The sequence below is a fragment of the Neopelma chrysocephalum genome, unplaced genomic scaffold, assembly GCF_003984885.1.
Source record: "Neopelma chrysocephalum unplaced genomic scaffold, ASM398488v2 Primary Assembly neopelma1_347, whole genome shotgun sequence".
Classification (NCBI taxonomy): domain Eukaryota; kingdom Metazoa; phylum Chordata; class Aves; order Passeriformes; family Pipridae; genus Neopelma; species Neopelma chrysocephalum.
Window position 1 is genome coordinate 14,678 of NW_020898011.1, and position 25,979 is coordinate 40,656.

Sequence of the window (25,979 nt, forward strand, 5' to 3'; positions counted from 1 at the left end):
AAGCTTTCCAAATGATTAAAAAACTCATTATGGAGCTTTAGTTGTGACTCTTGAAATATATTTTAGGTATTTCTCTCTCCTCCTAGAAACCTGAATACAGTTACCAACTAAAATCTGAGTACCCGCTGAGTATTTAATGTTTCAGCTTAACTCCATCCTACTACTGGTTGTAACCACAGAGTGCCCTTGTAGTAAACCCTGTGGGCAGATGGAGTTGTGCTGCAGCTCCTGTTGCTGTGGGGGCTGTGAGACCCCAACAACATCACACAAAATCACCGTTGCACTGAGACAACTTCCAATCCAAGTTTCTACTCAAGGGACCCCAAAATCTGTCCAACAGAGAAATTACTATCCAAACTAAATGCCTGGAAAGATCCTGACATCAGGATCAGAAAATGGGAATTTCTTTGCATTATTCTCCGTCCTCATTTAACCTCTCTCAGTCTCCCTGTGCTACAAACGATCATTCTGAAACCCCCACTGTGTCCACACTGAATTTATTTGATGGCTTTTGTAAATTTTGATGGACTTTCAGCATGCAGCAGTAAATGGAAACTTCCTCAGAGCTCATTTCCATTACTCAACACTGTGGCTTGAGTGTATCTTCTCATAGAGACTCACAACAAAGGTTTAGTCTTTCAACAAATCTTTTTTTTTAAGTGCAAAATTCACTGTACAAATAAATACAGAAGTGCATCGATGGGAAGACAAGAAGCAGCGTGGGAATAGCTTAGGAATCCCTAACCTGCAGCTTTTCCATCCAGCATGACAAGGAAGGAGAGGTGTGGACACCTTCCTGTCCCCTTGCACTGGGTACAACGTGATTTATATCAGAAATGGGATAATGTAGTGCAAGAGCAGCAGGGAAATGCTCAGTGGAAGCTGCTTATTTTAAATAATTTTTACGTTTGCATCAAAAAAGCCCAACTGGACAAGACAGAATTGCATACTAATTATGTAATTAAAGTACAGATTGACCTCCTTTGTGCTCATTAAGTCATAGGTGCCTTGGAAAGAGTGGGAAAGATCCACTTTTGAATTATTCAACATTCGGATGCCCTGTGATTTTTGGATTTTCTAACCCCCAAACCTCCTGTTCGGGGCTCTAATAAAGACTTCGAAATGTTATTTCACCAATTCTATTATCAATAGTACTTCCATTAAAAATATATCTCTGTACACAATCATACACCCCCTTTAGAGAAACAAAACAGTCCTTTTTTGATAACATACATGGGAGGGTAAGAACTTAGAGGAGTTTTTTGCTTCAACACAATGTTTCTGGCATTAAACTGTTAGTAAAATGTTTTCTCCAATTTTTACCAATATTCTTAATCACATCACACAGTAAGAGTTATTCTCTTTTGCCTTTGCTAAAAGAAGTGGGAAATTCTGCCCCTCTAAATAGAGAAGAGACGCTTTAACTCCATTTCTGGCCTTGCTCTTTGAGTGGACAAGTTCAGGTGCTGCAAAATAGACTCTTCACATATGTAAAATACTCTCAAAATAGTGGTAAACTCCCATTATTGTCTTTTTAAATCGATTTAAAAGTGTGATATTTAGGAAAGAACAAAATGACTTTGAAAGGTATATTAACTCAAAAATTCAAATCTGTGTTTATACTTTAGGGACAGCAAGATTCAAAATCAAACTGCCATCGATCTGGAGGCTCTTAAAAACAGCCTTTAAAAATAAATAACTATTTCCATGGTGAAGAGAAATTTATGGCCAAAATATGTTTAAACGTAGGTACCACAACTGGCTTTTCTTTTTAGTATGAACCGTAAATCATCTGCCAAAAACTTCAAGAATTGGGACATAACATTATTGATAAATGTTTATAAGTGGCAAAACTCGAGAAATAGACTCTCAAGAGTTAATTTACTCTTGTTTAGAATAAAGATTTCTATCCCATCTTACAGATCTATACAGTACAGGAACATTATACTTCCCTTTAGAAGATATTTATATTTAAGAAAGAACTCTGTACAGCAAATGCAACTTTAAGAGCAAACACAACATTGTATTTACAGTAAACTCAACAACCAAAATGACATGGAATAAATTAACGGAATATACAACATTTTGTACAGACAAATTAAAAAATAAGGCAGAATTCTCATTTAAAATTAGCATAATCAGAAAAGATGTCGATGAAATCTTGTACCACTCTGTAGCAGAATTCATACTGTTCCTGAAAAACAAGAAAACCACATCAAAATGTGCTTGGATTGTGTTGCCTCATTACATTCAGACTTCTGCAAATCCCAATGATAAATGCAACATGTTCTAGCTGGGACCAGCAGCTGAGAACTGGTCTGTTCTGATTTCTACTTATGTATTTATTATTTTGAATAAAAAAATAATACAGGATGATTGTTGCTCTGCAGTTAAAATGAATTCTTTAAGCTCTCTAGGTGATGCTCCTGAAACTGAATCCATTCTTAGACTTGGTTCTCATTTAAATCCAGCAGCTCATGATCCCTGCTGTCACTGGTCTCCTGTTCCAGCAGGAAACTCCTCCTAAGCATTCCCCAGGGAGAATCATGGAATCAGAATCCTGGAATGATTTGGAAGGGACCTTACAAGTTCATCCAGTCCCACCCCTTGCCATGGGCAGGGACCCCTTCCACTAGCCCAGGTTGCTCCAAGCCCCATCCAACCTGGCCTTGGACACTTCCAGGGATGGGGCAGCCACAGCTTCTCTGGGCAACCTGTGCCAGGGCCTCACCACCCCCATAGCCAAGAATTCCTTCCCACTCTCCTATCTCCCCCTGCCCTCTGGCAGTGGGAGGCCATTCTCCCCTGTCCTGTCCCTCCAGGCCCGTGTCCCAAGTCCCTGTCCAGCTCTCTTGGAGCCCCCCTTTAAGCACTGCAGCCTTTCCTTCTCCAGGTGAACACCCCCAGCTCTCCCAGCCTGTCTGTTATCCAGCTGGCTGGCCCTCTCCATCCTAAAGAGGGACACATCCTGATTTTCCAGGCATGCTGATATGCCTTCAACATGACTTGCTGGATTACAAAATCTGTAACACTGACAACAAACAGAACTGGCATCTGAATTCCTTCATGCTGGAAAACTGAGCTCAGCAGGAGCCCTCCCACGGGCTCGGCTGGGAGTATCTGTGGCAATTACACCCTCAACTAACATTATTAAATCCCAGAACCAGATCCCCCAAAAAAAAGCATTTCATCCCTGTCTCAGCATGACTGTGGATAATCGAATTCCCCTTTCTGCCCATCTGTAGGACAGAGAAAACATCCACCTGGAAAAGGGGGTTTGAGATAATTGTTTCTAAAGAAGTTTCAAAGTGCTGAATGGAAGCTGCCATGAAAATATCAGTATTTTTATATACATAAAACATAAAAGTCTCAAAAAAACTTTTTAATGTTTATTCAATAGGGGAAAGTATCTGGACTAGGCTTCACATATTAGTTGTAAATGACTTTAAGGAAGACTTTAAAAAGATTTTAAACAAGACAGAGACATTTCCAGGGATGGGACTCCCCATCCCTGGAGTGTCCAAGGCCAGGTTGGACAGGGCTTGGAGCAACTTGGTCTACTGGAAGGTGTCCCTGCCTATGGCAAGGAGGTGAAACTGGATAATTCTAAAGGTCCCTTCCAACCCAAACCATTCCATGATTCCATGTTTCTGCCTTCCAGAGACCAACTTTGAGCCAATTTATGCCCAGACACATTAAGGTAAGAAAGAACAACTAATAAATAGCTTAAGAGACATTGATTTCACTATATATTTTGTCATCTGCAACACTAAAGATTTTGGTTTAACTGCCTTAAGTTCCTAAAAGACACAGAACATTTAGTCAAGTTGTGTTTTTAGAAATGATACAAAAAAACCCTGTAAAAGCCCAGATTTCTGATAATACCTTGTACACACACAGCCATCATGCATAATTTATGGCAACCTGCAAGAAAACCCCCTTTGTTCTCCTCCCCCAAGAATATTTACAAACAGATATCTGGGTTGTTAAACATCCTACCAGTGTTTGCACCATGTGTGGCCTTTGCAGTCTTAAGCTCTTCACAGCTTGAAACACATCCAGGAGCCCTTCAGCCTTCACTCTTTCCAGGATGTTGCTCAGTGCTATGAAGGTCCCTGTTCTCCCTGCACCAGCACTGCAAGGAAAACATGTTTGCATGGCATGAACTGGGATAAAAACGGTAAAAGAGGAATAATAGGGACATAGAATAGTCAAATATACCTCTTAGGTTGGGATTTATAGTCCTGTATGGACAAGAATTATTATTATTGCTATTGTTATCATTAGTGCAAAGCAATTTGATGGAAAATGTCCTATCCAACTGTAATGATTTTAATGAGTCATGAAACAGTTTGGGTTGGAAGGAACCTTAAAGATCATCTCATTCCACCCCCTGCCATGGGCAGGGACACCTTCCCACTAGCCCAGGTTGCTCCAAGCCCCGTCCAACCTGGCCTCGAACACTTCCAGGGATGGAGCAGCCACAGCTTCTCTGGGAATTCTATTCCAGCCCCTCACCACCCTCACAGGGAAGAATTTCTTCCTAATATCTCATCTAAATCTCTCTATAATTAGTTTAAAACCATCCCCCCTTGTCCTGTCTGTATCTGCCTGTGTAAAAGAGATGCATCTCCTTGTGCCTGGCTCACTTTCCTTCTTTCCTCTCAGAACAGGCTTTTAGCAAATCCTTACAGCCCATACAAATTTAGGTTTTTTAATTAAGAATTTTTACTATGGATGCATTTGAAATGCTTTTTCTCTTGGAGACACAGCACTACTCTTTGCATGCTCACTTCTCTTCCTGCAACTCCCTTTAAAATAAAAGAAGTTAAGAAAGATAAGTTTAAATTTGAGTGAAATTTCATTTCCTGAGACAGAAAGTTGAAAGGCAAAGGACACTCATAAGGGGCAAAGACTGGGCAAACCCCAGAATTAAGTGGCCTCTAAACAAGACAGAAACCTTTTATAGTTTATTAGAGGCAGCTGCAGACAAACACTGGAAGAGAAGGGAGTGAGGACTGAGAACAGATTGATTTTAAACTCTGTTGGCAATTCAGCAAAACCCTTCTAAACTATTTAGGGTTATGTCTTGATTCTACTTTAAAATGATCATTTTTAGCAGCTCCTTGAACTGTTCTTAAATAGCTGGAAAAACGAACAGAATTTTCACAAGTTCATGTGACCACTCTGAAAAAATCAGACCGAGACCTGAAATGTGTTTAATTATTCATAACATCACATTCATTTATATTTGAAGACTCAAGTGTGACTTCACAGAGAAATTCAGGTAACTCAAAAGCTGGGAGGTACACGCTGTTCAAGCAGGGACAGGAGAGAATTTTCAACATTAAAAATCCTGAATACATTGTGTGGGTTGGGTTTTGTTCTCTTTTTAATCCTTTTTACAAGGATTGAAGTAGATTTTTTTTTTAAATCTAGGAAAAATACATGCTAATTATTAAACTAAGGCCTCAGGTCTAAAAGCTTGTAAAAGTAGAAACCATAAATAGCACAACTAATTCTTACACAAGTAATTTGTGCAAATCAAAGACATTAGTTTTTAATCTCTTAAATTACTGGTAAGAACTCCTTGATATTTTACTCACTGTAATTATAATTCAGTATTTCAAAACAAGTGTTAAAAAATAAAACCCAAAATATCATCACCGTGGAGTGGGGGAACCCTCAGATCCCAAGGGAGCAAAACACTTCCATGGCAAGGAGGAGAAAGTTTTGGCAATCGAATAATCCATTTTTGGGGCAATCAGAGACAAAACAAGATTTTTTTGTGTCATGATCTTTAGGGCTCTGAAACTCTACTGAGCCTGTCCCTGTGTGCTGTCAGCTTGACTTTCTCTTGACCAGAAAACAGAAAAAGCTTTATTGATTTATAAAATTAAAAAAAAATTAAAAGCTGAATGGAAGTGCTGAATGGAAGCTGCCATGAAAATACAAAGTATCAGTATTTCTATATACTTAAAAAATAAAAGTCTCAAGAAAACTTTCAAAAGTTTACTCAGTAGGGAAAAGTTTTCATAAATCTTCATGATTTCTGAATGAAGAAATGGCATAATATGACTTTTACTGCTATTTTGTTTTTAAATCAGCAGATCTACTACGGAAAGAGCAAAGACAAATTTTAAGACTGATTAAAACCCCACGCTCTGAAAAAAATATAATTGGAAAAAAAACAGATGAAAAGCACAAGTTATACCTTTCAAAAAGAAAGGCAAAAAAGGGTGCAATAGAAGTACACAATTAAAAAAATCAAAAACAAACAAACAGTGAAAATCTGACATAGGACAAACACATATTTGAGTTATCATGTCCCAAGTAATAATCAAGCTTCCAATCAGCATTAATTATTATTATCATTAATTATTATTAAAATATTGTTTTCTCTCTGCTCTCAAGGACAGGAGCACATTTTCCTTGAGCTTAGATTGGGGATATATTTTATTCTCCTGACAGTTTGTAAAAATCCAGCAGCATTTTCCCCTGCACAGAACATTTGAGCACAATCCCAGAATTTAACAAACCCAAGTTCAAGTCCAAACCCCGAGTTACTGAAGCCCAGAGGGGACTCACCTGCAGTGCACAGTGATGGGGTGATTCCCTGTTTGCTGCTGCTGCTTCTGCACGGCTGCAATGAGGTCGATCATCCCCTTCCCTTCTGCAGGAATCCCGATTTCTGGCCACCCATGGAAGTGGAACTGCCGGATGAGCCTGCTCTGCTTCTCCTGGTTACCCTGTGGGCAGGAAAACACCACATTTAGCCATTTTTTACCTCAAAATAAACACACTCCTTCAACTTCTATATAAAGTCTGCACTGCTACAGTATTTGCAACCTGATCCATAATATATCATGGACCTTGATGGACTTGATGATCTTATTTCCAACCTTAATGTGCCATGGCTCTATCCTGGTTGTGCAGACCTGACAGGGCTGTTTCTAAATCCCCCAACCACTCTGCTCATAAGTTCCCTCTAAAATTTTCCTTTGGATTTGCATTGCTGTTTCATCTGTTTCAACTGAGAGATTGTTCATCCTGAGTAGGAGCAGTTGAAAACTTTCATCCAAAGTGCTGCTGAAACAACCCAAATCATGGACTCAGCTTTGCGCAACACTTTGAAATTTCACAGTTATTGGCCTTGTCCTGATTAAAAACACAGTAAAAGCACACACAGGTTGCCCAGAGAAGTTGTGGCTGCCCCATCCCTGGAAGTGTCCAAGGCCAGGTTGGACGGGGCTTGGAGTAACCTGGGCTAGTGGAAGGTGTCCCTGCCCATGGGATGAGTTTTAAGGTCCCTTCCAACCCAAACCAGTCTGTGATTCTATGAAAAATCTTGAATCAAATTTTCCTTTACATCTGTGTGGGAAACAGTAGAAAATCTAGGAATAACAGCCACAACAAAACAATTAAACCCCTCCCTAAATTCACATGCCATTTTGATCAACCACCTGCTTTACTGCCCGGAATTTTTGATTTTGCTTTAAGCAAAAATGTTTCATTTAAGCTTCCTCTTAATGTCAGATTAGCCACACTTATATTTAGATAAAAATCTCCAAATTTAAGATACAAAATCATATTTGTAAATACCTTGAAATGGAAAAACAACTTCCCAGAATTTTAAAGGATTACCTGACTGTAGGTGACTAGGAAGTCCCTCACACTGATGGCATCTATCAGGCTGTCACTCTTGATTTCCACCGTGATCTCTCCGTGAGTCACAGAGCCCTCCGATGGCCAGTACTGGCAGCATTTTTCCTGCAAAATCCAGAGGATTGTAAACATTCCTTGATTTTTTTCCCAGTTCTCTACATTGTCACGAATCTCTGATATGAGGTGACATCCAGCACTGCTCTAAACGGTTTGTATTGCAAGCACTAATAACTATTAGTAAGTAATAAAATGTTTCTGTAATATAAACCATTAAGATGAAAAGGGCTCAGGAGGCACAGATGGCAAATGTTGCTTTAAAACATATGTAACTCCTGAAAGCAATGCAGTGTTGTTAAAAACCTCACAAAATCACCAAGCAAAAGGATTTCTCAGCACTAAAACACCCTGGATGCAGCATTGAACCCAGAATCTTCAACCTGCAGCACATGGAGATAGGCAGGAATATCTTCAGTAATTACTGATGTACAAGGAGAGGCTCAGAATGAGCCACTGGAGCTTATACTGGCACAACTGGGAGGAAAGTTTATACAAAAGCTTTGTCCAGCTTCTTCCCAAACCCCAAACCACTATTTCATGTCAGGCATCCTTTAATGTGAACTCCAAGCTTTTAAAAACTGTAATATTTGGTAGTTTTGGTGGGTTTTCTAAAAATTCAAGCAAAAGCGGCAACGCTGGCCCACACCAAATAGTGAAGCAAGTGCTCATTTTAGGAAAGGAAAAAAAAAAAGCCTTGTATTGCTGGAATTCATAGGCAACAAATATTTTATCTGACATTAATGGTCACGTATTGCAGGTGAGAACAGGAAGAGCTTTGCTGTGGAGCTGTGGGACACGGGACACGTACCTGCTCCCTCTCCTGGACCTCTGTGAGCATCACAATGGTGTGGCACTTCCACTCCCACACCATCCTCCAGAAATCCTCCACTGTGTGTGGAAGAGGGCCCTGGGTGGCAATGAAATAATCCTTCTGGCGATAGCCCTGTGGGGAGAGACCGAGATCATATGTTGGGATGGGAGAGGACAAGGGAAGAGGGACAGAGCTGATGGGCAGAGGGAGATCACAACTTAAATGGGGGCTTCTCCCAGGGAACAACGGACAGGATGAGAGGAAACAGCCTCCAGTTGTGCGAGGGGGAGATTTAGACTGGAGATATGGGAAAATTTCCCCACGAGAAAGGATTGTCACTGCCCAGGGCAGGGGTGGAGTCCCTATCCTGGAGGGATTTAAAAGCCATGTGAATGTGGCACTTGGGGACAAGGGTTAGTGGTGGCCTTGGCAGTGCTGTGGAATCAGTGGATCTGATGATCTCAGAGGGCTTTTCCAACCTAGATGATTTGTGATTCTAAAAACTCCCCTAAATTCGCAATCCTGAGGTGAATTTTTACAGTCATGGTTGAAGGGATGAAATTCTGCAAGAACAGGGAACTGAAAAGGTTTCACAATTATAACAACAGCAGCTGTCAGGCTTTTCTATAGAAATAACTTCTAACTCAATTTTAAGATACAGTTTAATTTCACAAAATCACAGAATCCATTAGGTTGGACAAGACCTCAGACCATCAAGTCCAACCTGTGACCCAACACCACCATGCCAACTAGACCATGGCACTGAGTGCCACATCCAGCCCTTCCTTATTTCCATACTGATGGGATCATCCACAATCCTCATCTGATAATGGAGTTTTACTGCTTAATGACTAATTCCCATATTGAAATAAAAACCAGACACAATCCTGGGTTGCCCAGGTTCCAACAGGCAGCTGGGAAGAAAGCTTGGAATTAATCCAGACCTGCCCATGTAAACCCTGGCTCCCAAACACTGTGACAGCCTTTCCCTGTGCTAAATACAGACTTCTCTGTTTCTCAGAAGAGCAAATATTTACACTTGTTAACCTGAAGCAGATAATGGAACAGTTGGATGTCAGTTGTGTAGCTAATTTGTTTCATTGCCTCTTTGTTAGAATTTAATAAAAGCTTTAATTTATAAATCTAACAACAAGGAGAATGTTTAAATCACAAATCATTTAAACTGAAATTGAAAACACTAGATAAGAAATGGACTTAGAAACTCCCATAAGCCAAACCCAAGCAAAAAAGTTCATGTTCTTCATAAGCCAAGTCGATTGTGTCTCTAAGAAGACTTATCAGTAACAGAAAAATATCAGATTTAAAATTTAAATACACAGAAATGGTTTATACATACATCTATGAAGGAAGCATTGATGTAGTCTGTATATTCTTGCCCTCTTTTCATTGACAGAATCACTCTATTAAAATCATCTGGAAGAAAAAAAAGACAGGTCAAGTCTTACTTTTGCCAACTGCATGTGAAAGAACAAAACCTGCAAAATCTTTCCTCTGAAATTTTCATTTTTCAGGTATTTTGGAATTTCACAAAGAATATGCAAAAAATCCCACAGAAAACAGGTTGATTTAAAAGATGAAACCGCTGAATTATTTAATCCAAAATACCCGATTGTAACAGATTTTATATCAATCAAGTAAAAATCAATTCATTAAATTGATTGCAGGTGCTTTATAAGAGTATTTCACTTTGTATAAGGATATATTTTATAAGGAGAGCTGTGCTCTCATACGTTGCCAACATACAGACACAGTGTGTAGTGACAACAGCCTTGGGATAACCAGGTATTTACAGCACTTGTTCCTGTATATAAAAGTTGGCCTCTTACACGGGATGATCTGGATGACTCTTGCTTTCTTCATATTTGCTGGAAGATTCCCAGTTCTCATGTTCTCTTTCATGATCCGAACGTTTGTTAACTTCTGGAATAAAACACAAACCAGGATGAAAACTCCTTGGAATAGAAGTGGGTCCCACTCACCGTATCTGCACTCAGAAGGCTTTAAAGTGTCTTTACTGGGTATAAAACAGTGACACAGTCAAAGGGACACTGACTTTTAACAAAAGCCACTTCACTGTCCTGTCTATAAAAATTAAAAAAGGATAATAGTAATAAAATCATGGAATGGTTTAGGTTGGAAGGATATTAAAGTTCTTCTGGTTCCAACCCCTGCCATGGGCAGGGACACCTTCCACTAGCCCAGGTTGCTCCAAGCCCCATCCAACCTGGCCTTGGACACTTCCAGGGATGGGGCAGCCACAGCTTCTCTGAGGAACCTGTGCCAGGACCTCCCCACCCTCACAGGGAAACATTTCTACCTAATGTACAATTTAGTCAAGCTTTTGCTAATGAATGGACCAATATTCCTTATTATTTATTCAGTTTATGCTGACAGCATTCCCAGGACAGAGAAGACAAACACTGCTCTTGCCCCAGTGATTATTTTGTAGTACATATAAATAATAATAGTAATATATATATTACACACCCATAAGACCGTGCAAGAAAACACAACAACAAACTGCCTCTGCTGGGCTGGGACTCACCAAAAAGCGATCAGTTACACACCTGCATTTCAGCAACTATCCAACAGAAATTTAATTTAAATTAAAACTGATTTACTTTTCAAGCTGCAAGTAGATTTTTCAGCATGTATTTAACAGATATTGTGTTTCAGGAGCAGATCTCAAGTCCAGAACAACCTCAAGTACTGGTAACAAAGTATTAAAAAAAACCCCCTACCCTCCAAAAAATCCCTTTTCAGCTACTCTGGAATTCTGTGTTCAATAGATTTTTATGTCAGGACTTTCACAGTGGTTGCAAATGACTCTACTCTTGACTGGTGCAGGTGGGCTCAGTGCTCCTGGGCCATCCCAGTGCTTTTCACAATAAATGGCAGAACTAAATGTTGTTCTCTGCTTGCACTCTTCCCAGCAAAAACTTGGAAATTTTGAAAAAAAAATAAATAGGAAACAATGCTTTGCTTCCTTCCCTAGAAAGACCAATACTGTTGATTTTTGAACTTGTTGCTCTATCACCAGACTTATTTTTACATCATTTCCTCTTCCCAGTTTCCAATTAATGATTAAATTAATCCTTTAAAGGAAAGAGGTAACTCCAGTTAACACCTAGATGTCATTTAATATTTTAGACCTCTATGGAGAATAAATATTTTAGGATGGCCAAAGTCATAAAAAAGTTCTAATTATTCCTTCAGGACACTAAAATCTATTTTAACAATGATCAGACACAGCCAGTGTGGTTGTTTTCTGCATTTGGGGTTCTCCACTAAATAGAAATGCCTTTTTTTTTTTTTTAATTTACCTTCCTGACACTCTGGACATCCAGCAAAATTCCCTGCAATTCTCCCTGTCAGCCACCTCTGAGTTAACAATCCCACTGAGATGCAAATTAGACACACGTAATCCAGTTTCCTCTTCCAGCATTATCTGATCTGGCCTCCGGATCAGACCCAGAGAATCACTCCACTTTTCCTTTCCAAACAAACAAAAAACAAATAGGAAGAGGCCTGTACAACAACACAGCTCTGAATGAGCATTCCCAGAACAGGATGTTCAGCAAGGGCCCCATTCATCCACTCCACAGGACCATTCACAGCAACCCCAAAATAACAACTTGTTCCCTTTTATGGACCTTTAAGGTGACACTTGAATCTTTTTGGTTTAAATCTTAGAATCCCATGGCAAAGGACTCCCATACTTACTTTGAATTCTTCCTCCAGCCCCAATTTGACCAGGTTTGGGGCCGCATTGTGGGATGTCTGGAGGTGTTTTTCTAGGGATGACACATCGAGCTCTGTGTCCCCGTAGAGGTAGTACTCGAGTAAGGCTTGATAAATGAAGGAGTATTGCATCTGGGAGGGACAGAGAGGCAGGTGAGGATACAGCAAAGCAGACATGAAACTAGGAATTCTGGGTCTTACCTATCTCATTTAAAAATCATAAAACCATGGAATGGTTTGGGTTGGAAGGGAACTTAAATCCCATCTAGTTCCACCCCTTGCCACGGGCAGGGACACCTTCCACTAGCCCAGGTTGCTCCAACCTGGCCTTGGACACTTGCAGGGATGGGGCAGCCACAGCTTCTCTGGGCAACCTGTGCCAGGGCCTCACCACCCTCACAGGGAAGCATTTCTTCCTAACAGCCAATCTAAACCAGCTCACAGAATCCTGGAATGGTTTGGGTTGGAAGGGAGCTTTAAGATTATCCAGTTCCACCCCTGCCATAGGCAGGGACACCTTCCACTGGAGCAGGTTGCTCCAAGCCCCATCCAACCTGGTCTTACCCAGGCATGCAACAGCACAGGACATTCTGGAGTGGAAATACAGAAGCATCTTCTTCTCTGACCATGAAAAGCTGTACTTAAAGCCCACTCACGTCAGTCTGGACCATCTGTGGCCGCTGGTTGCGGATCCTGGACACGAACTCGAACACATCCACCTTGTGCTCCGCGTGCATCATGTCGATGATGGCGTCGATGACAATGAAGGTGCCCGTGCGACCCACACCAGCACTGGAGGGGACAGAGCACACAGAAACCTCTGGAATCACCCACCTGCCAGAATTGCTACAGCAATAAGTTCTACAGGCAGAACTTGAGCTTAGACCAAAGCGAAGTAGTCACCGGGAAATGTGAAATTTCATACAATCATGGAATGTTTAGGGTTGGAAAAGCCCTCTAAAACCATCGAGTCCAACCATTTCCCCAGCACTGCCAAGGCCACCACTAACCCATGTCCCCAAGGGCCACGTCTACATGGCTTTTAAATCCCTCCAGGGATGGGGACTCCACCACTGCTCTGGGCAGCTGTGCCAGAGCTGGACAACCCTTTCCAGGAAGGAATTTTTCTTAATACCCAATCTAAACCTCTCCATTTTTTGTTTCAACAATGACAGTAACAAAACGAAAATAAAAAAAAAAAAAAAGGTGAATTTTTTTAACACAAGAACTCCCCTCTTCCCAGCTCAGGCTTAACAACATCAGAATTATATTTAAAAACACCTTCGGAAAAAAATCTGATTGACCACCTCTAATAATTCAGTCTAATGTGAAAATTTAATTCCCCCCCCCCCCAATTTTTAGTTCCACATTCCCCAACATTGCCATCCCAAAACACTTTTTGGGTTTTATATCCTTCACAGCCACGAGAGGGAGCGCGATCATTAGAAATTACACAACTCCCGCGACTTTTGGCTCTTCCTTCCAGAGGAAAAGGGCATGGCATCCTGTGCTAGGCATTAATAACTCTCCTTTGACCTTTAGTTGGTTTATTTTGCTGGAATGGCCATAAACACCTCCAGGAACAGGATAAAAACATCTCCCCTCATCCCCAGCTCAAAGATGCAGAGAAGTTTTCAGCAAGGTTTTAAATACCACCAAGAAAAAAATACTGTGTTCATAATAGAACTTAGTTCTTCTGTCACACACACTTTTAACACTAAATACCACCTGAAATCAAAGCTCCCAAGCCCCATTGTTCCACAGGGCTGGAGGGATGATGGACACCAGTGGATCTATGGAGAACCATGGAGCTTCACCAAATTTTCACCAAAACTTTCTGCTTCCAAACCCCTTTGGATTTAATCATCCATTTGGCAGACTGTGCTCACTCCTGCCAGTGTCAATCCAGTGCTCCCATCCTCTGGTCCCACTTGGCCCCTCCAACTACTGGCCATGGACCACCCCACAGTGGCCAAGGCTCCACCCCTGCTGCTTCCTTCCATTCATGTTTGACCTCTGACACCAAGGACGAGTCCTCCTCATGTCCTACTCTTTTACTCCCAGTTTATAGACTTCTTCCTCTTCCTGAAACATCCTGGGAACCACTCTGAGCATGGGTCACCCACGTCCAGTTCACATTTTTCCTTCAGTGCTCATTCCTGGGAGCTCTCACCCCCTCAGCCCCACACTCAGCACCATCACTTCCCTTTACAGCCACAATCCCTTTTTACACATCCTTGCTCCATCCCCTTGTTCCCTTATTTCAGACCAGCTCTGAATTCCACCCTTGCATATCCCTCCTAAAGCTGGGAATTTCCCCAACCTTGATATTTGTCTCGGAATTTCCCTGATTTTATCCATCCTTAACCTCCTCCAGAGTACTCAGCTAATCCTCATCTGCTCACGGAAAAAAAATTATTTCTAAAAACTTATGGAGTAAAACAATTGTCAGAAAATCCTGCCACCCCTGCCCTTGTTTTCACTTCTCTCCTTGCAAATGCCAAATTAGTGCTTTATTAAGTTTCACGAGATTTTGATGGAGCTGGTTTTGTCACAGTGGCTGGGTAATATTTTTCTAAAAGCTCACTAAAAAAGGATGGTTACTCACTCCTGATGGGCTTCCCTTTCCTTTTTCCAACAATTCAACGGTGTCACATCCTGAGCTCCAACGGAAATTAAGTGTCACCTCTCTCCTCCTTTATTTCTGACATAGGCTGAGGCCCCAGCACTGACACAGGTCACCCTGTGCTCTCTTGGCCCATTATATTTAAATTTCTGCAGATTTTAATTAAGATATTTTATATTTTCCTTTATTTTGTCTCTAGCCCTGCTCATTAAGCCAAGTACAGCATTTCCTGCTGGTGACAAATAAAGCTCAAGCCCAAAATGCATCTCCACACATAGTAAAGGGCTATAAAATACAGTGGGTTTCTCAAAGGAAAGACTGAAGAACTGGATGTAAACCAAACATCAACACTGGCTTGGTCAGGACAAACAATCTCTTTCAAAGGAGTATTTCTAGATGTCTGACACAAGCAAGAAAAAAAAAAAAGACAAATAGATGAATCTACAACCTTTCTTCCTTAAAAACAAGACCCTGAAAGACAAGGCTGCTCTTCTTTTCTTTTCATTCTAAACTCATTACAATAATTGCTCCTGAAAAGATACTTCTTGCTCATTTGTGAGCTTACAGTTGCTATAGAGATTGCAATTATTGTCTTAGAACTGATTTGGAGTTTGGGTTTGGTTTCATTAAGACAAGATTTCAATAGTTTAGCACAAGCCTTTGACAGCAGGACCTGTATGTGTGACCCACAAGTGGGAATATGTTCTGTATTCATATGTAGCAAATTCTTAAAATTGTAGCATTTAAGTCTCTTGAATGAAGTCTTTATTCCAAACTTTTTAGGTATTCAGTGGCTAATTTACATAGGAGACTGTAATTCTACTGTGGGAGAAGTGGGGGATGAATTCCCAGAGGAGTATTTAGTGGCAAAAGGTCACAAATTTGTATTATGAGTCTGTTTTTCTGACAAGGAACATATTTGTACCAAACAATTTATATCACTCATGGATTTAAAAACCCCACAAACAACAAAACAACAACTTCTGTTTGAGTATGGAAGCGACAGCAAAGACAGATCTTTTGAAGTTGTTTATACCCTTTTCTCTCAAAAAGCTCAGCATATTATTAGCCTTTAATATAAATATGTAAATAAATAATATAAATATGCAAATAAATTTATCTATACATTTTATTTATATATATATATATATATATATATATAACTCCAGACCAAGCTATGAGAATGCCTTGAGGAGCACATACATACCTACAGTGAACCACAATTGGTCCAGCATGGGCAGGATTCAATGCTTTGACTTTTTTCAGGAATTTCAGCATCCCAATAGGTGTGAAAGGCACCCCAAAATCTGGCCAGCTGGTGAAGTGAAGCTGTGTGACAAGCCTTGGAGCTTTACAACCATCATGAAGCTGCAGGAACACACAGACACTGTTGGACACCTCATTTTTCATGCAAAGATTTAGACACAAACTGCCCTGGTTATTTATGATTTTAATTCCTGAAACACTTCAAGCCTGATTTGAGGATTAGAAATTTACAGTGTATGTAAAAAAAAAAATTAAGTAAAATTACCACATCTTATTAATGCATCTTTGCAGTGAAAACTGGAATAATCCCAGGACAGGACTCCAAAGAGTAAGAATCACAATTTATGTTAATAATGGATCTAACATGAAGTTCTTTTTCACCCATAAAATCCTCATAACACTTTTTTTAACAGCCTCAGCCAAAACTCACAAAATTCAGTCTAAATATTTGGGATTTGCATGGCTGTGAGATGCCAAATGCCAGCTTTGGCCAGGTCAAACAGGAAAAATGAAAGAAGTGCTGCACCTTTAATACCCAACTGCTGCCTACACTGATCCCTAGTGAGGTCAAACACTGTGGACAAGAGCAGAGCCATCCCCACCACTCTCCTGGGATTTAAAGCTTTAACTTGTGCTAGAGATCACAGATACAACCAAAATCGAGCTGCAATGCTGGCTGACATTGGCCAACTAACACCTACCCCAAATACCCAAATTCGCTCACTTATTTATCTGTACAATTCATCTCCCAAAAAAAAGGTCAAGCCCCTGCTCCTGTGCTCCCTCCTGGCAGTCACAAGGCACGACTTTCTACGGCCTTTGCTCACAGAAATCCAGCAGAACCTCTTGCAATCCATGAATTGTGCGGATGTTACGCAGGCAGACCCCGCTCCGGAGAGCCACCACGTCTTCCTCCACTTGCAAATATATTTCATCCATTTCCTGAATTTCTTGGCAGCAAATATTTGAAATTGTATCTGTTTTCTCTAAAGATTAAAAAGAAGCCCCCAGAGCAGGGCTGCTCCTCACCGACTGCACGCAGAACTTGCGGATGGTGTAGTCCACCAGCACTATACAATCCTCCACGGACACACGGATGTTTCCATAAGTCCAGCACCCCTGGTCAGGCCAATACTGGTAACATTTTTCCTGCACGAAAACCACAGTGAGTTTTATAACGTTGAGTTTGCTTTCACTGCTGGTCATGCTAAAAAAAAAAAGGGAGTTATCTGAAAACATGGTGTATAAATACGGATATCGGGGTTTCTCATCTGGCACAAGGCAGCTTTAGCACCTTGCTACTGATTAAATTTCTGCAGAGAAGGTGAGAACAGCTTTGAAGTTGTTTTTTAACCTAGTCAGACCTACACAGCTTTTGTTTCAGTTTGGTTGCTTTGTGAGGGGGTGTCCAAATGTGGAGACTGCGCTGTTTTGACTCCTTTTCAAGCTTTAGGTGCAGCCACTGGGAAATGCAGAGCAGACCTTATTTCATAGAATCACTGAAGCACAGGCTGCCTTTGGTTGGAAGGGACCTTAGAGGTCATCTCATTCCACCCCTGCCATGGGCAGGGACACCTTCCACTAGACCAGGTTGCTCCAAGCCCTGTCCAACCTGGCCTTGGACACTTCCAGGGATGGGGCAGCCACAGCCTTTCTGGGCAGTCATTTGGAGTCAGGAGGAACATCCAGAATTAACAGTTCTGGCTGCTTACACTGGGAATGGGCCCTTATGGGTTGCCTTTGCTGTCTGAGCTTCATCAAGCAGCAGTAAAAGTGCAGAAAATAAAGCAAAAGTAGAATTGAGAAGAGGCAAACAAGGAATGCCCATCCATGTAACAGAGGAGGAATGGGGGACAGGAAGGAACAGGATCACTCTCACAATGAAGTAGCTTTAATATTTAGTTGTTTTGTGGATGTGCCAGAAAGAATTTTGAAAATGCACAGGGTTTTTATCTTCATTCCCAACCAGACCCACCCACAAGTGCAGCCTTAGGCTGGGATAAAATCACACAAATCTTCCTTTGGCTCTGGGCTATGCAGGACACAATGAGCCATCAGAATTTCTTCCTTGAGAACAACTGATAGAAGCTTGTATTTTAGAAATGAAAACTACATTTTTTGAGCAGAAACTCAGCTGTGCTGTCAGGGACCAGGGGAGGAAGTGGTCAGAAATGCAACTGGCCAGAGCCTGAGCAGCCACAACTTATTCTGGAGCACACAGGGACACCCCAGAGCAAACTGAAAGCTCTTTACCTCTTTCCTTTCTTTCAGGTTGGTTAACATGACAATAATGGCTGACTTCTGCTCCCATATCATCCTCCAGAAGTCATTGACTGTTTCTTGCTTAGGTCCTGCAGACAGAACACAGCAATGCTCAGGAGGGCTATGGAGACCAGCAGATCGGAGAAGTACTTATTTAATTCACAATACTCCCATCCTGGGTGCCTACCCAGACCTGTGTTTGCTACACCCTGCACAGGTTTTGAACACACCACATAGTCCTTAAGAACTCCCATATTTTATTTCACACAATCATATGCCCCCAAGTCTACATTTCTAGCAGATATCTCCTCCCTTGAAATATTATTCATAGAATCACAGCATGGTTTGAAAGGGACCTTAAAGCTCATCCAGTTCCACCCCTGCCATGGGCAGGGACACCTCCCACTAGCCCAGGTTGCTCCAAGCCCCGTCCAACCTGGCCTTGGACACTTCCAGGGATGGGGCAGCCACAGCTTCTCTGGGCAACCTGTGCCAGGGCCTCACCACCCTCACAGCCAAGGATTCTTTCCCAATATCCCATCTAACCCTGCCCTCTGGCAGTGGGAAGCCATTCTCCCTTGTCTTGTCCTTCCAGGTCCTTGTCCCAAGTCCCTCTCCAGCTCTCCTGGAGCCCCTTTAGGCACTGGAAGGGGCTCCAAATATTCAGTCTTAAATATTATTTAATCTTTTAAGTAGACAATGGCAGGAGCACCATTTGGGATTTCTACTTGCAGCTTTCCCCACGGCAAGGTCCACGTTACCTGTGACCACAACAAACCCCTGTCTGGGAGCTGCTCATCGTGCAGGAGTATTTTGAGAGGCTGGGGCAGCTCTTGCTTTGTGTCTGGGATCGTGAGTGTGACAAAGTTACCCCCATTTGTGATTAAATACAGCACAAGAATTCCTGTGGAAATGCTGATTTCTGTGGCAGGATTGCTTAGACAGAACGTATTGTCAGGAGACATCACTTTTGGGGTGGGGTGGGAGAAGATGAGCCTCTGCTCAGAGCAGTATCTGCAGGTCTAAAGGCACTGGGTCACCTCACACACACTTCAACTGAACTTCAACTGTGACCTCTAAATCCAACCTCATATTTGACCACTTTCTGCAGCTGAAAATAACCTTTAAAACATGTCTAAAACTAAATATGTTCAGCTCTAAGATGTACAGAACAGAGAAATGAGAATAAGTTACCTTGTGCTGCTATGAATTTATTCTTTTCTTTATAACCCTGTGGAAATAAATATCAGTTAAAAGATGGAATGGCAACATGTGTTAGCAGAGAAATACTTATTTAGTTCACAAAGTTTGCAGTGGGTCAATATCAGCTTACATCTATATATGATGCATTAATGTAGTCTGAAGCTGGGACTCCATCAATTTGGGTCAAAATCACTCTGGAATGATCATCTGGAAGAAAACAAGCATGTTAATCACTCTGAAATATGTTATTTCTTTGCAAGCAGGAGGCCTGGATAAGCACAGAGTTCCTAAACCACTACTAGAGATGTGTCACAAACCAGACAGGTTGGACACATACAATGTATGAAGAGCATTTGTGACCAGTGAAATTGTTATTAATTGAATATTTTCAGCAAAACCCACTACAACCAGCCCGCTCAGTGTCAAATTAATTGTCTGATTTAAAAGGAAAGGGAATGTCTTACACGGCAGGATGTTGGGATATCTGTTCTTCTCCCTGTTTTCTTCCTTGTTTGCCATTTCAAATGTTCCCTGCACATATCCAGATGTTAATGACTGAAAAAAACCAAAAAGATACAGAAGTCAGTGTGTTAGAAAACAACTAATTCTTGACTGCACACAGGGTAGGGAAAATCTGTTTTCACACTTTTCCTTGCATCCAACAGAATTAAACATATTTCAACTTTTTTTCCTCCCAATAACTTTAATTACTCTATAACAGGAAAATACACCCTGTCAGATTTCACTACAAAAAATGAGCTCAGCAGTTTTGGAAAAGTAAGTAAATTTTTTTCCACCAGAGATCACAGTTCTTTAGAAAATTGTTCAACTCTGAGCTGCTGCCTGAAGCTGCCATCTGCCCACAGTGACTCACAGCACCACGACCCACAACAACAGTTGGTTCAACAACAGAAATAGAGCTTGATTGTTAATATTCGCTGTTAAGAACATTAAATATCAAACATCTTGCTCAGGGCCACAGGTGAAGGCCCAACTCTGGCAGAAAGGGAGAAGAAAAAAAATAAATTGTGATTTTTTTTTTAATTTTATTTTTTTTTTATGCTGCAGGAGCAAGAGTCGAATTCTGCAAGTCATCAGCAAGATCTAAGAGTGCAGATAAATTTAGTCAGGCTTAAAAAAACCCCACAACAAAAACAGTCTTGGAGAGCAATCAAACTAAAGAAAAAAAAAAGGAGAGGTAGAGGGTGAAGATGAAAACAAGGAAATGCCCAAGGTGGAGCTTCATCACCACAGCAGAAGCTGCTGAGATGTCACCACTGCAAATGGACCAAACCAGAACTGAACTTCATTAAGATCCTTCTATTGAACTACTAAAACCTCAGTGTCAGCATGTGGATCCCACCAAGGTAAAATCCCAGCGGTTTGGGAATGCACAACCACCTTCTCCCACTCTTCCACCTCCCACCACCCAGCCTGAGTCACACAGGGCAAGGGGAAAAAGTGGTGAGTGATGGTACAGCTCAAACCATCCCTGCTTGGCTGGCAGAGGGCAGGGCTTGGAATTCCCCCTTGAAAACAGCAATGGTGTTGCCAGGGTGACATAGGATAAGAGGGGGTGTGGGGAGGACTTCTCCACCACAGAGGAAACAGCAATGTGCATTTGTGGGTTTGGGTTGTTGTTTTGTTTGGTTTTTTATGTCACTTAAACCTGTGAATGTGAAAGAATGAAGAGAAAAGGTTAAAAAAGGCTTGAGAAAGAAAGCTGTTTTTAGCAAACTGCTTAATTCCTTGTTTGAATGAAGATTGTGGTACATAATTAGCCTATTTTGCTGATTAAAATACATTTATGATTTATAAACCACAGAAACTTAAGTTTTGTATGAAAACAAGTAGTGGAAGGTGTCCCTGCCCATGGAAGAGTTTGGAAATGGGTGATCTTTAAGATCCCTTCTAACCCAAACTACTGATTCTACGAAACAATTCTCTCTTTAAACATGATTTCTTCAAATAAAGTTGGGCAACAAATTCCCAACAAACAGTCACAGAACTTCTGCATCTTCATGTGAAAAATGGATGAGAAGTAATTATCTTGGGCAATATTCTCTCTCCATTCCCTGCTCCTGACCCCTGCAAGGCCCTGCCATCTCCATAGGAAGCTCCAGGGTGGGTGGTGAACCCCAGTTCCAGGGCACAGCCCAGTTCCAGCTCCTACCCTTTGTGCAGGATGTGATTCATCGAGGTTGCACCTCACCACGTCCTCTCCATCACCCCCCAGTCACGAGGAACTGAGTCCTGGTGGCACTGGGTCATCTGCTGCACCACACTGTGATCTGCCCCCACTTCCCAGGAACCCGAAAATCTCACTGAAGCATCTGAGAGGCTCAGTCCAGAATAATCTTCTCCTTTATTTTCCACTAAATGAGCCACAGGGATTTCTTAATCGAGTCAAAATTAAAATTTCAACAGCAAATTCTTACAGGAAGCTTTCCAGTGATTAATCTCGAAAATCAAGGCAATAAGCCACTCATCCCAAACTGTCAACATCCAGCTTATGTTCCATTAGGGATGATAAACAGATGTAGGGGCCTTACAGAAAGGAATAGATTTTTTTTTAAATTGTTTCCCTTCTTTCCTGTGAAGAAAGAACACACTCTTCCCAGTGCCCAATGTCCACAAATGAATCACATAACAAAAAAGGGAGCAAGTGAGAGTAGAAGGAGCCTCTGCTATTTTGGTTGGTGTACAAGGAGTGCTATGTGCCTCTTAAGGGTAATTTAAGCTTTAAGGACAAATTCAAAGGTACTCAAGAACACCATTAGGTACATAAATCTAAGAGAACTGTCCTCAAAAATCAGGAACTGTCCTCAAAAATCCTTTCTGCCTCCTGCATGTCTTCAACTATCAGCACTTACTTTACTCTTAACAAAAAAAAAATCACTTGGGACCAAACTTCTTTGGTTGGTGCACATCCCAGGCCATTGCTAGCTCACAGGTCTTGCCAATATGCTTCAAACTCACACTGGAGACCCTGTATCTGCATTCCCAGAGATGCCTGACCCCTTGATGTGTTGGATCAGGCCCTGTGAAGCAAAAACCACTGTGGGCAGAGATCCCTGGTGTATCCTCAGCACAGGATCACAAATACAGAATGGTTTGGGTTGGAAGGAACTTTAAAAACCATCCAGTCCCAACCCCCTGCCATGGGCAGGGACACCTCCCACTAGCCCAGGTTGCTCCAAGCCCCATCCAACCTGGCCTTGGACACTTCCAGGGATGGGGAAGCCACAGTTTCTCTGGGCAACCTGTGCCAGTCAGGCTCCACCACAGCTCAGCAGCTCCCACCAAAAGGATTGTGCCAAGGGGAAGACTCTGGAAAACCTGCAGGATTTGGCAGCTGTGGCTCCATGGGGCAGATTCAAGTGTGACCTCAGCAAGTGGGAGGATGGAGTTGAGTCCAGGGGCGTGTGAGTGCTGTGTGCTGGGGGATGCTCTGCAGGAGGGGTCATCACACACATGTCTCTGCTGAAGGGTCTTGATTTATCGGCCCCTTTCCTTCCAGTGCTGCAGAACAAACCTCTGTGTGCCAGTTTTCCTGCTTTATGCTACAACATCAATCACTCTGATACCCAACTGTCTTTCCTCCTTCCTTCCCCTCTCAGGCTTGAGCAAACAGCTCATACATCCATTCCAGCAGAGAGAAAAAAAACCACATCAAGCATCAAGAAAACTTCATGTACCACCAACCCTTTACAAGGAGCAGACCCCAGGTTTTTTTGTGTGCAGACAGAATCTCACAAACTCACAGCACGGGGCAGAAAATGATTCAAGCAAAACAGCGCTTAAAAATTAAAACTGATGGTTTGTTTCATCTGAACTGCAGAGCAAATTAATCAGGAGAGTCAAAATCCACCAGCACACACCTTGTCAAGATAGTTTTTGCATTCATTTTGTCAGCTTTGATAAATATCTCCACAATGCTCCCTCTCTGATAAGGGAAAATTATGTGTTTTAAAGATATCATCAAACAAATTGCAGATATAAATATGCTCCCAATTAAGGAGGTAACTCAACAGCCTGTCTAATCAACATGTGCTTTCACAAATCCCTGCTTGACATTTAAGCTACTGCTCTGAACAACTTGCTTCTGCTGTGGAGGAAAATGAAAAGGAATAGTGAAAAGAAATAACTGAAAGTATGGAAAAGGCCCCAAATGCAGACTCATCCCATTGTATTTCTCCATAGAAAGTGGCCCAGGTCACCACAGACTTGAGGTACAACTCATCTGCACGACCACATGTGGCTGTAGCTCAGGTTGTGGGTAGAAAATACAGAACAAGGCAACAGTTTAAAGGGAAACCCTAAAATTTGAGCTCCTTCATAGAAACTGTGTGTTAGGGCACAGGAGCTGCAAATAAGGAAGTGATGGGATGATAACAAAGAGCAAAAAGTCAAATTAGGAGGGGAAAAAAAAAAGTCAAACCTCACCAGGGTGATATTAAAGGCCACACACTCTGTGTTCTCCTCTGAGTACTTCCCATAGAGGTGAAACACTCAGACTCACCCAAAAAACCCTCCACCACCATCAAGAAAATCAGTGCTAGAGGTTCATGTTCAATGTTCCTCTCCTCCAGCTTTCAGGCAAACACTAAACACCTTCTTTAAAGGTTACCACAAGTGTCAAATAGTTCATACAATGCCAATTTAGCATTACAAAGCAGTTAAATTCCAGATTTTGCCCAGATAAAGGGTCACCACACATGGCAGGGCCCCTGTGAATGGTACCACACACTCTCAGTGCTGAGGCTCTGAGACACCATCACCAAACACTTAGAAGAAATATTAATATTTGCAGCTATTTTGGTTCCCCCCTCCTGCTTTTGGCCATCAATCTGCCTAATCCATATGTGAGAACTCACATTAAACTCCTCCCGGAAGAGTTTCCCTTCGTCTGCCGAGCGTATCCGTATTTCTTCCTCTAGATTTTCCACTGGAATAGGAAAATACTTCTTTGGGCCTGAAGGAGACCTGCTGAGCAACATGACCCGTTGCTGTTCTGTCAGGACAAGGGAAGTGCATGTTAAAGGCACGTCCAGAGCAACAGAGACCGGGATATTTCCAACTACAAATTCATCTTTATGCTGGAAAGATACCAAAACAAACTTCTCACGTGAGACTTCAGCTGGTGATAAAGTTGATTTAAAGGAAATAAAAAACCAAATCATAAGCCAAGTAGTTGCTTTGAGAACTTAATCATATCAAGAAGAACCTGGTGAAATGAATGATTTCTGTATTTACACTGGATTATAATGTGACCAAGTTTTATTTAGAAAAGGAGAAAGTTCATTCTGCTGACAGAGAGCAGGGACTGCAGGGACAGCTTTTGGCATCTATCACCAAAGAGATGCTGTGAGATTATTTCACTTGTGAAGGGGAAATAAAAATAATAAAAAAAAACACCCTATCTTTAACTTGGCAGCCACCAGAAACTCTGCACCAAGACTGGTGTAGCTGTTGCTCCTGATTTCAAGCCCCAGCAGAGCAGGAAGCTGAGGGGTGTATTTAGAGGTTTGACTTTCCCTCTGACTGCCACCCTGTTTAACCCACTTGTTAGGTCACACATAGCCCAGTGGAACTTCCACAAAACACCGATTGATTATTTTTATCATTAAATTTATCATTTTTCTCTTGGTTATGGCTAAAATAACTTGTCCAGCTCCTCTGTGTTTGCTGGGTTTGAGCTGAGCCCCACAGAGTGACGCACCCAGGGGGCTCCCCGGGCACAGAAACAAACCCAGAACAATTAAAAAGCCAGAGGAAAACATTTTTAACTCTCAGAGTGTTTTATTTTAGTGCCATTAGCTTAAAAAACTGCCCTATTTCACCCTGTTGCTTTATCTTCACACTCAGGAACCAGCCAATAATTTCACAAAGAGTTAAGGCCCCTTTTTTCCCCATTTGAAAGAGTAATTCTGCAATTCTTTCTCTAAATACAAATACCAGTGTCAGAAACCTGGACCTCAGCTGGCATCCTGCTAAAACATCTATAAAGAGCCCAAAAAACATTTACAAAGAAACATTTGCTGTATCACAGCTTGAAGTAATATTATTTAAAACCAAAAACTGAAATTAAAGATTATATATAGACATATTTAAATATGGATTTCTATTCCAAGGCCAGGTTGGATGGGGCTTGGAGTAACCTGGTCTGGTGGAAGGTGCCCCTGCCCATGGCAGGGGGGTGGAATGAGATGAGCTTTAAGGTCCTTCCAAACCAAACCATTCCGGGATTCTATTTTTTCAAACTGTTTTCACTTTAACAACAATCCTGTAACTTATACTATAAATATAAGGAGATATAAGTAAATA

At 41.6% G+C, this 25,979-nt stretch overlaps 1 protein-coding gene across 2 annotated transcripts in view; it reads right to left on the reverse strand.

Annotated features, from left to right (window-relative positions):
• Positions 1 to 214: 214 nt before the first annotated feature.
• Positions 215 to 25,979, reverse strand: part of PTPRE (protein tyrosine phosphatase, receptor type E) — an 86,101-nt gene continuing 60,336 nt past the window's right edge. For both annotated transcript variants that reach the window (XM_027705687.1, XM_027705688.1), the window contains 16 exons: positions 24,530 to 24,666; positions 20,117 to 20,207; positions 19,783 to 19,859; positions 19,644 to 19,680; positions 18,441 to 18,538; positions 17,217 to 17,336; positions 16,129 to 16,289; positions 12,952 to 13,087; positions 12,278 to 12,427; positions 10,381 to 10,474; positions 9,891 to 9,967; positions 8,531 to 8,665; positions 7,645 to 7,770; positions 6,589 to 6,749; positions 4,000 to 4,135; positions 215 to 2,194 (listed from right to left, as the gene is read on the reverse strand). In XM_027705687.1, coding sequence (XP_027561488.1) covers positions 2,120 to 2,194; positions 4,000 to 4,135; positions 6,589 to 6,749; positions 7,645 to 7,770; positions 8,531 to 8,665; positions 9,891 to 9,967; positions 10,381 to 10,474; positions 12,278 to 12,427; positions 12,952 to 13,087; positions 16,129 to 16,289; positions 17,217 to 17,336; positions 18,441 to 18,538; positions 19,644 to 19,680; positions 19,783 to 19,859; positions 20,117 to 20,207; positions 24,530 to 24,666 — 1,811 coding nt within the window. In that variant the 3' untranslated portion in view covers positions 215 to 2,119. The remainder of the gene's footprint in view (positions 2,195 to 3,999; positions 4,136 to 6,588; positions 6,750 to 7,644; positions 7,771 to 8,530; positions 8,666 to 9,890; positions 9,968 to 10,380; positions 10,475 to 12,277; positions 12,428 to 12,951; positions 13,088 to 16,128; positions 16,290 to 17,216; positions 17,337 to 18,440; positions 18,539 to 19,643; positions 19,681 to 19,782; positions 19,860 to 20,116; positions 20,208 to 24,529; positions 24,667 to 25,979) is intronic.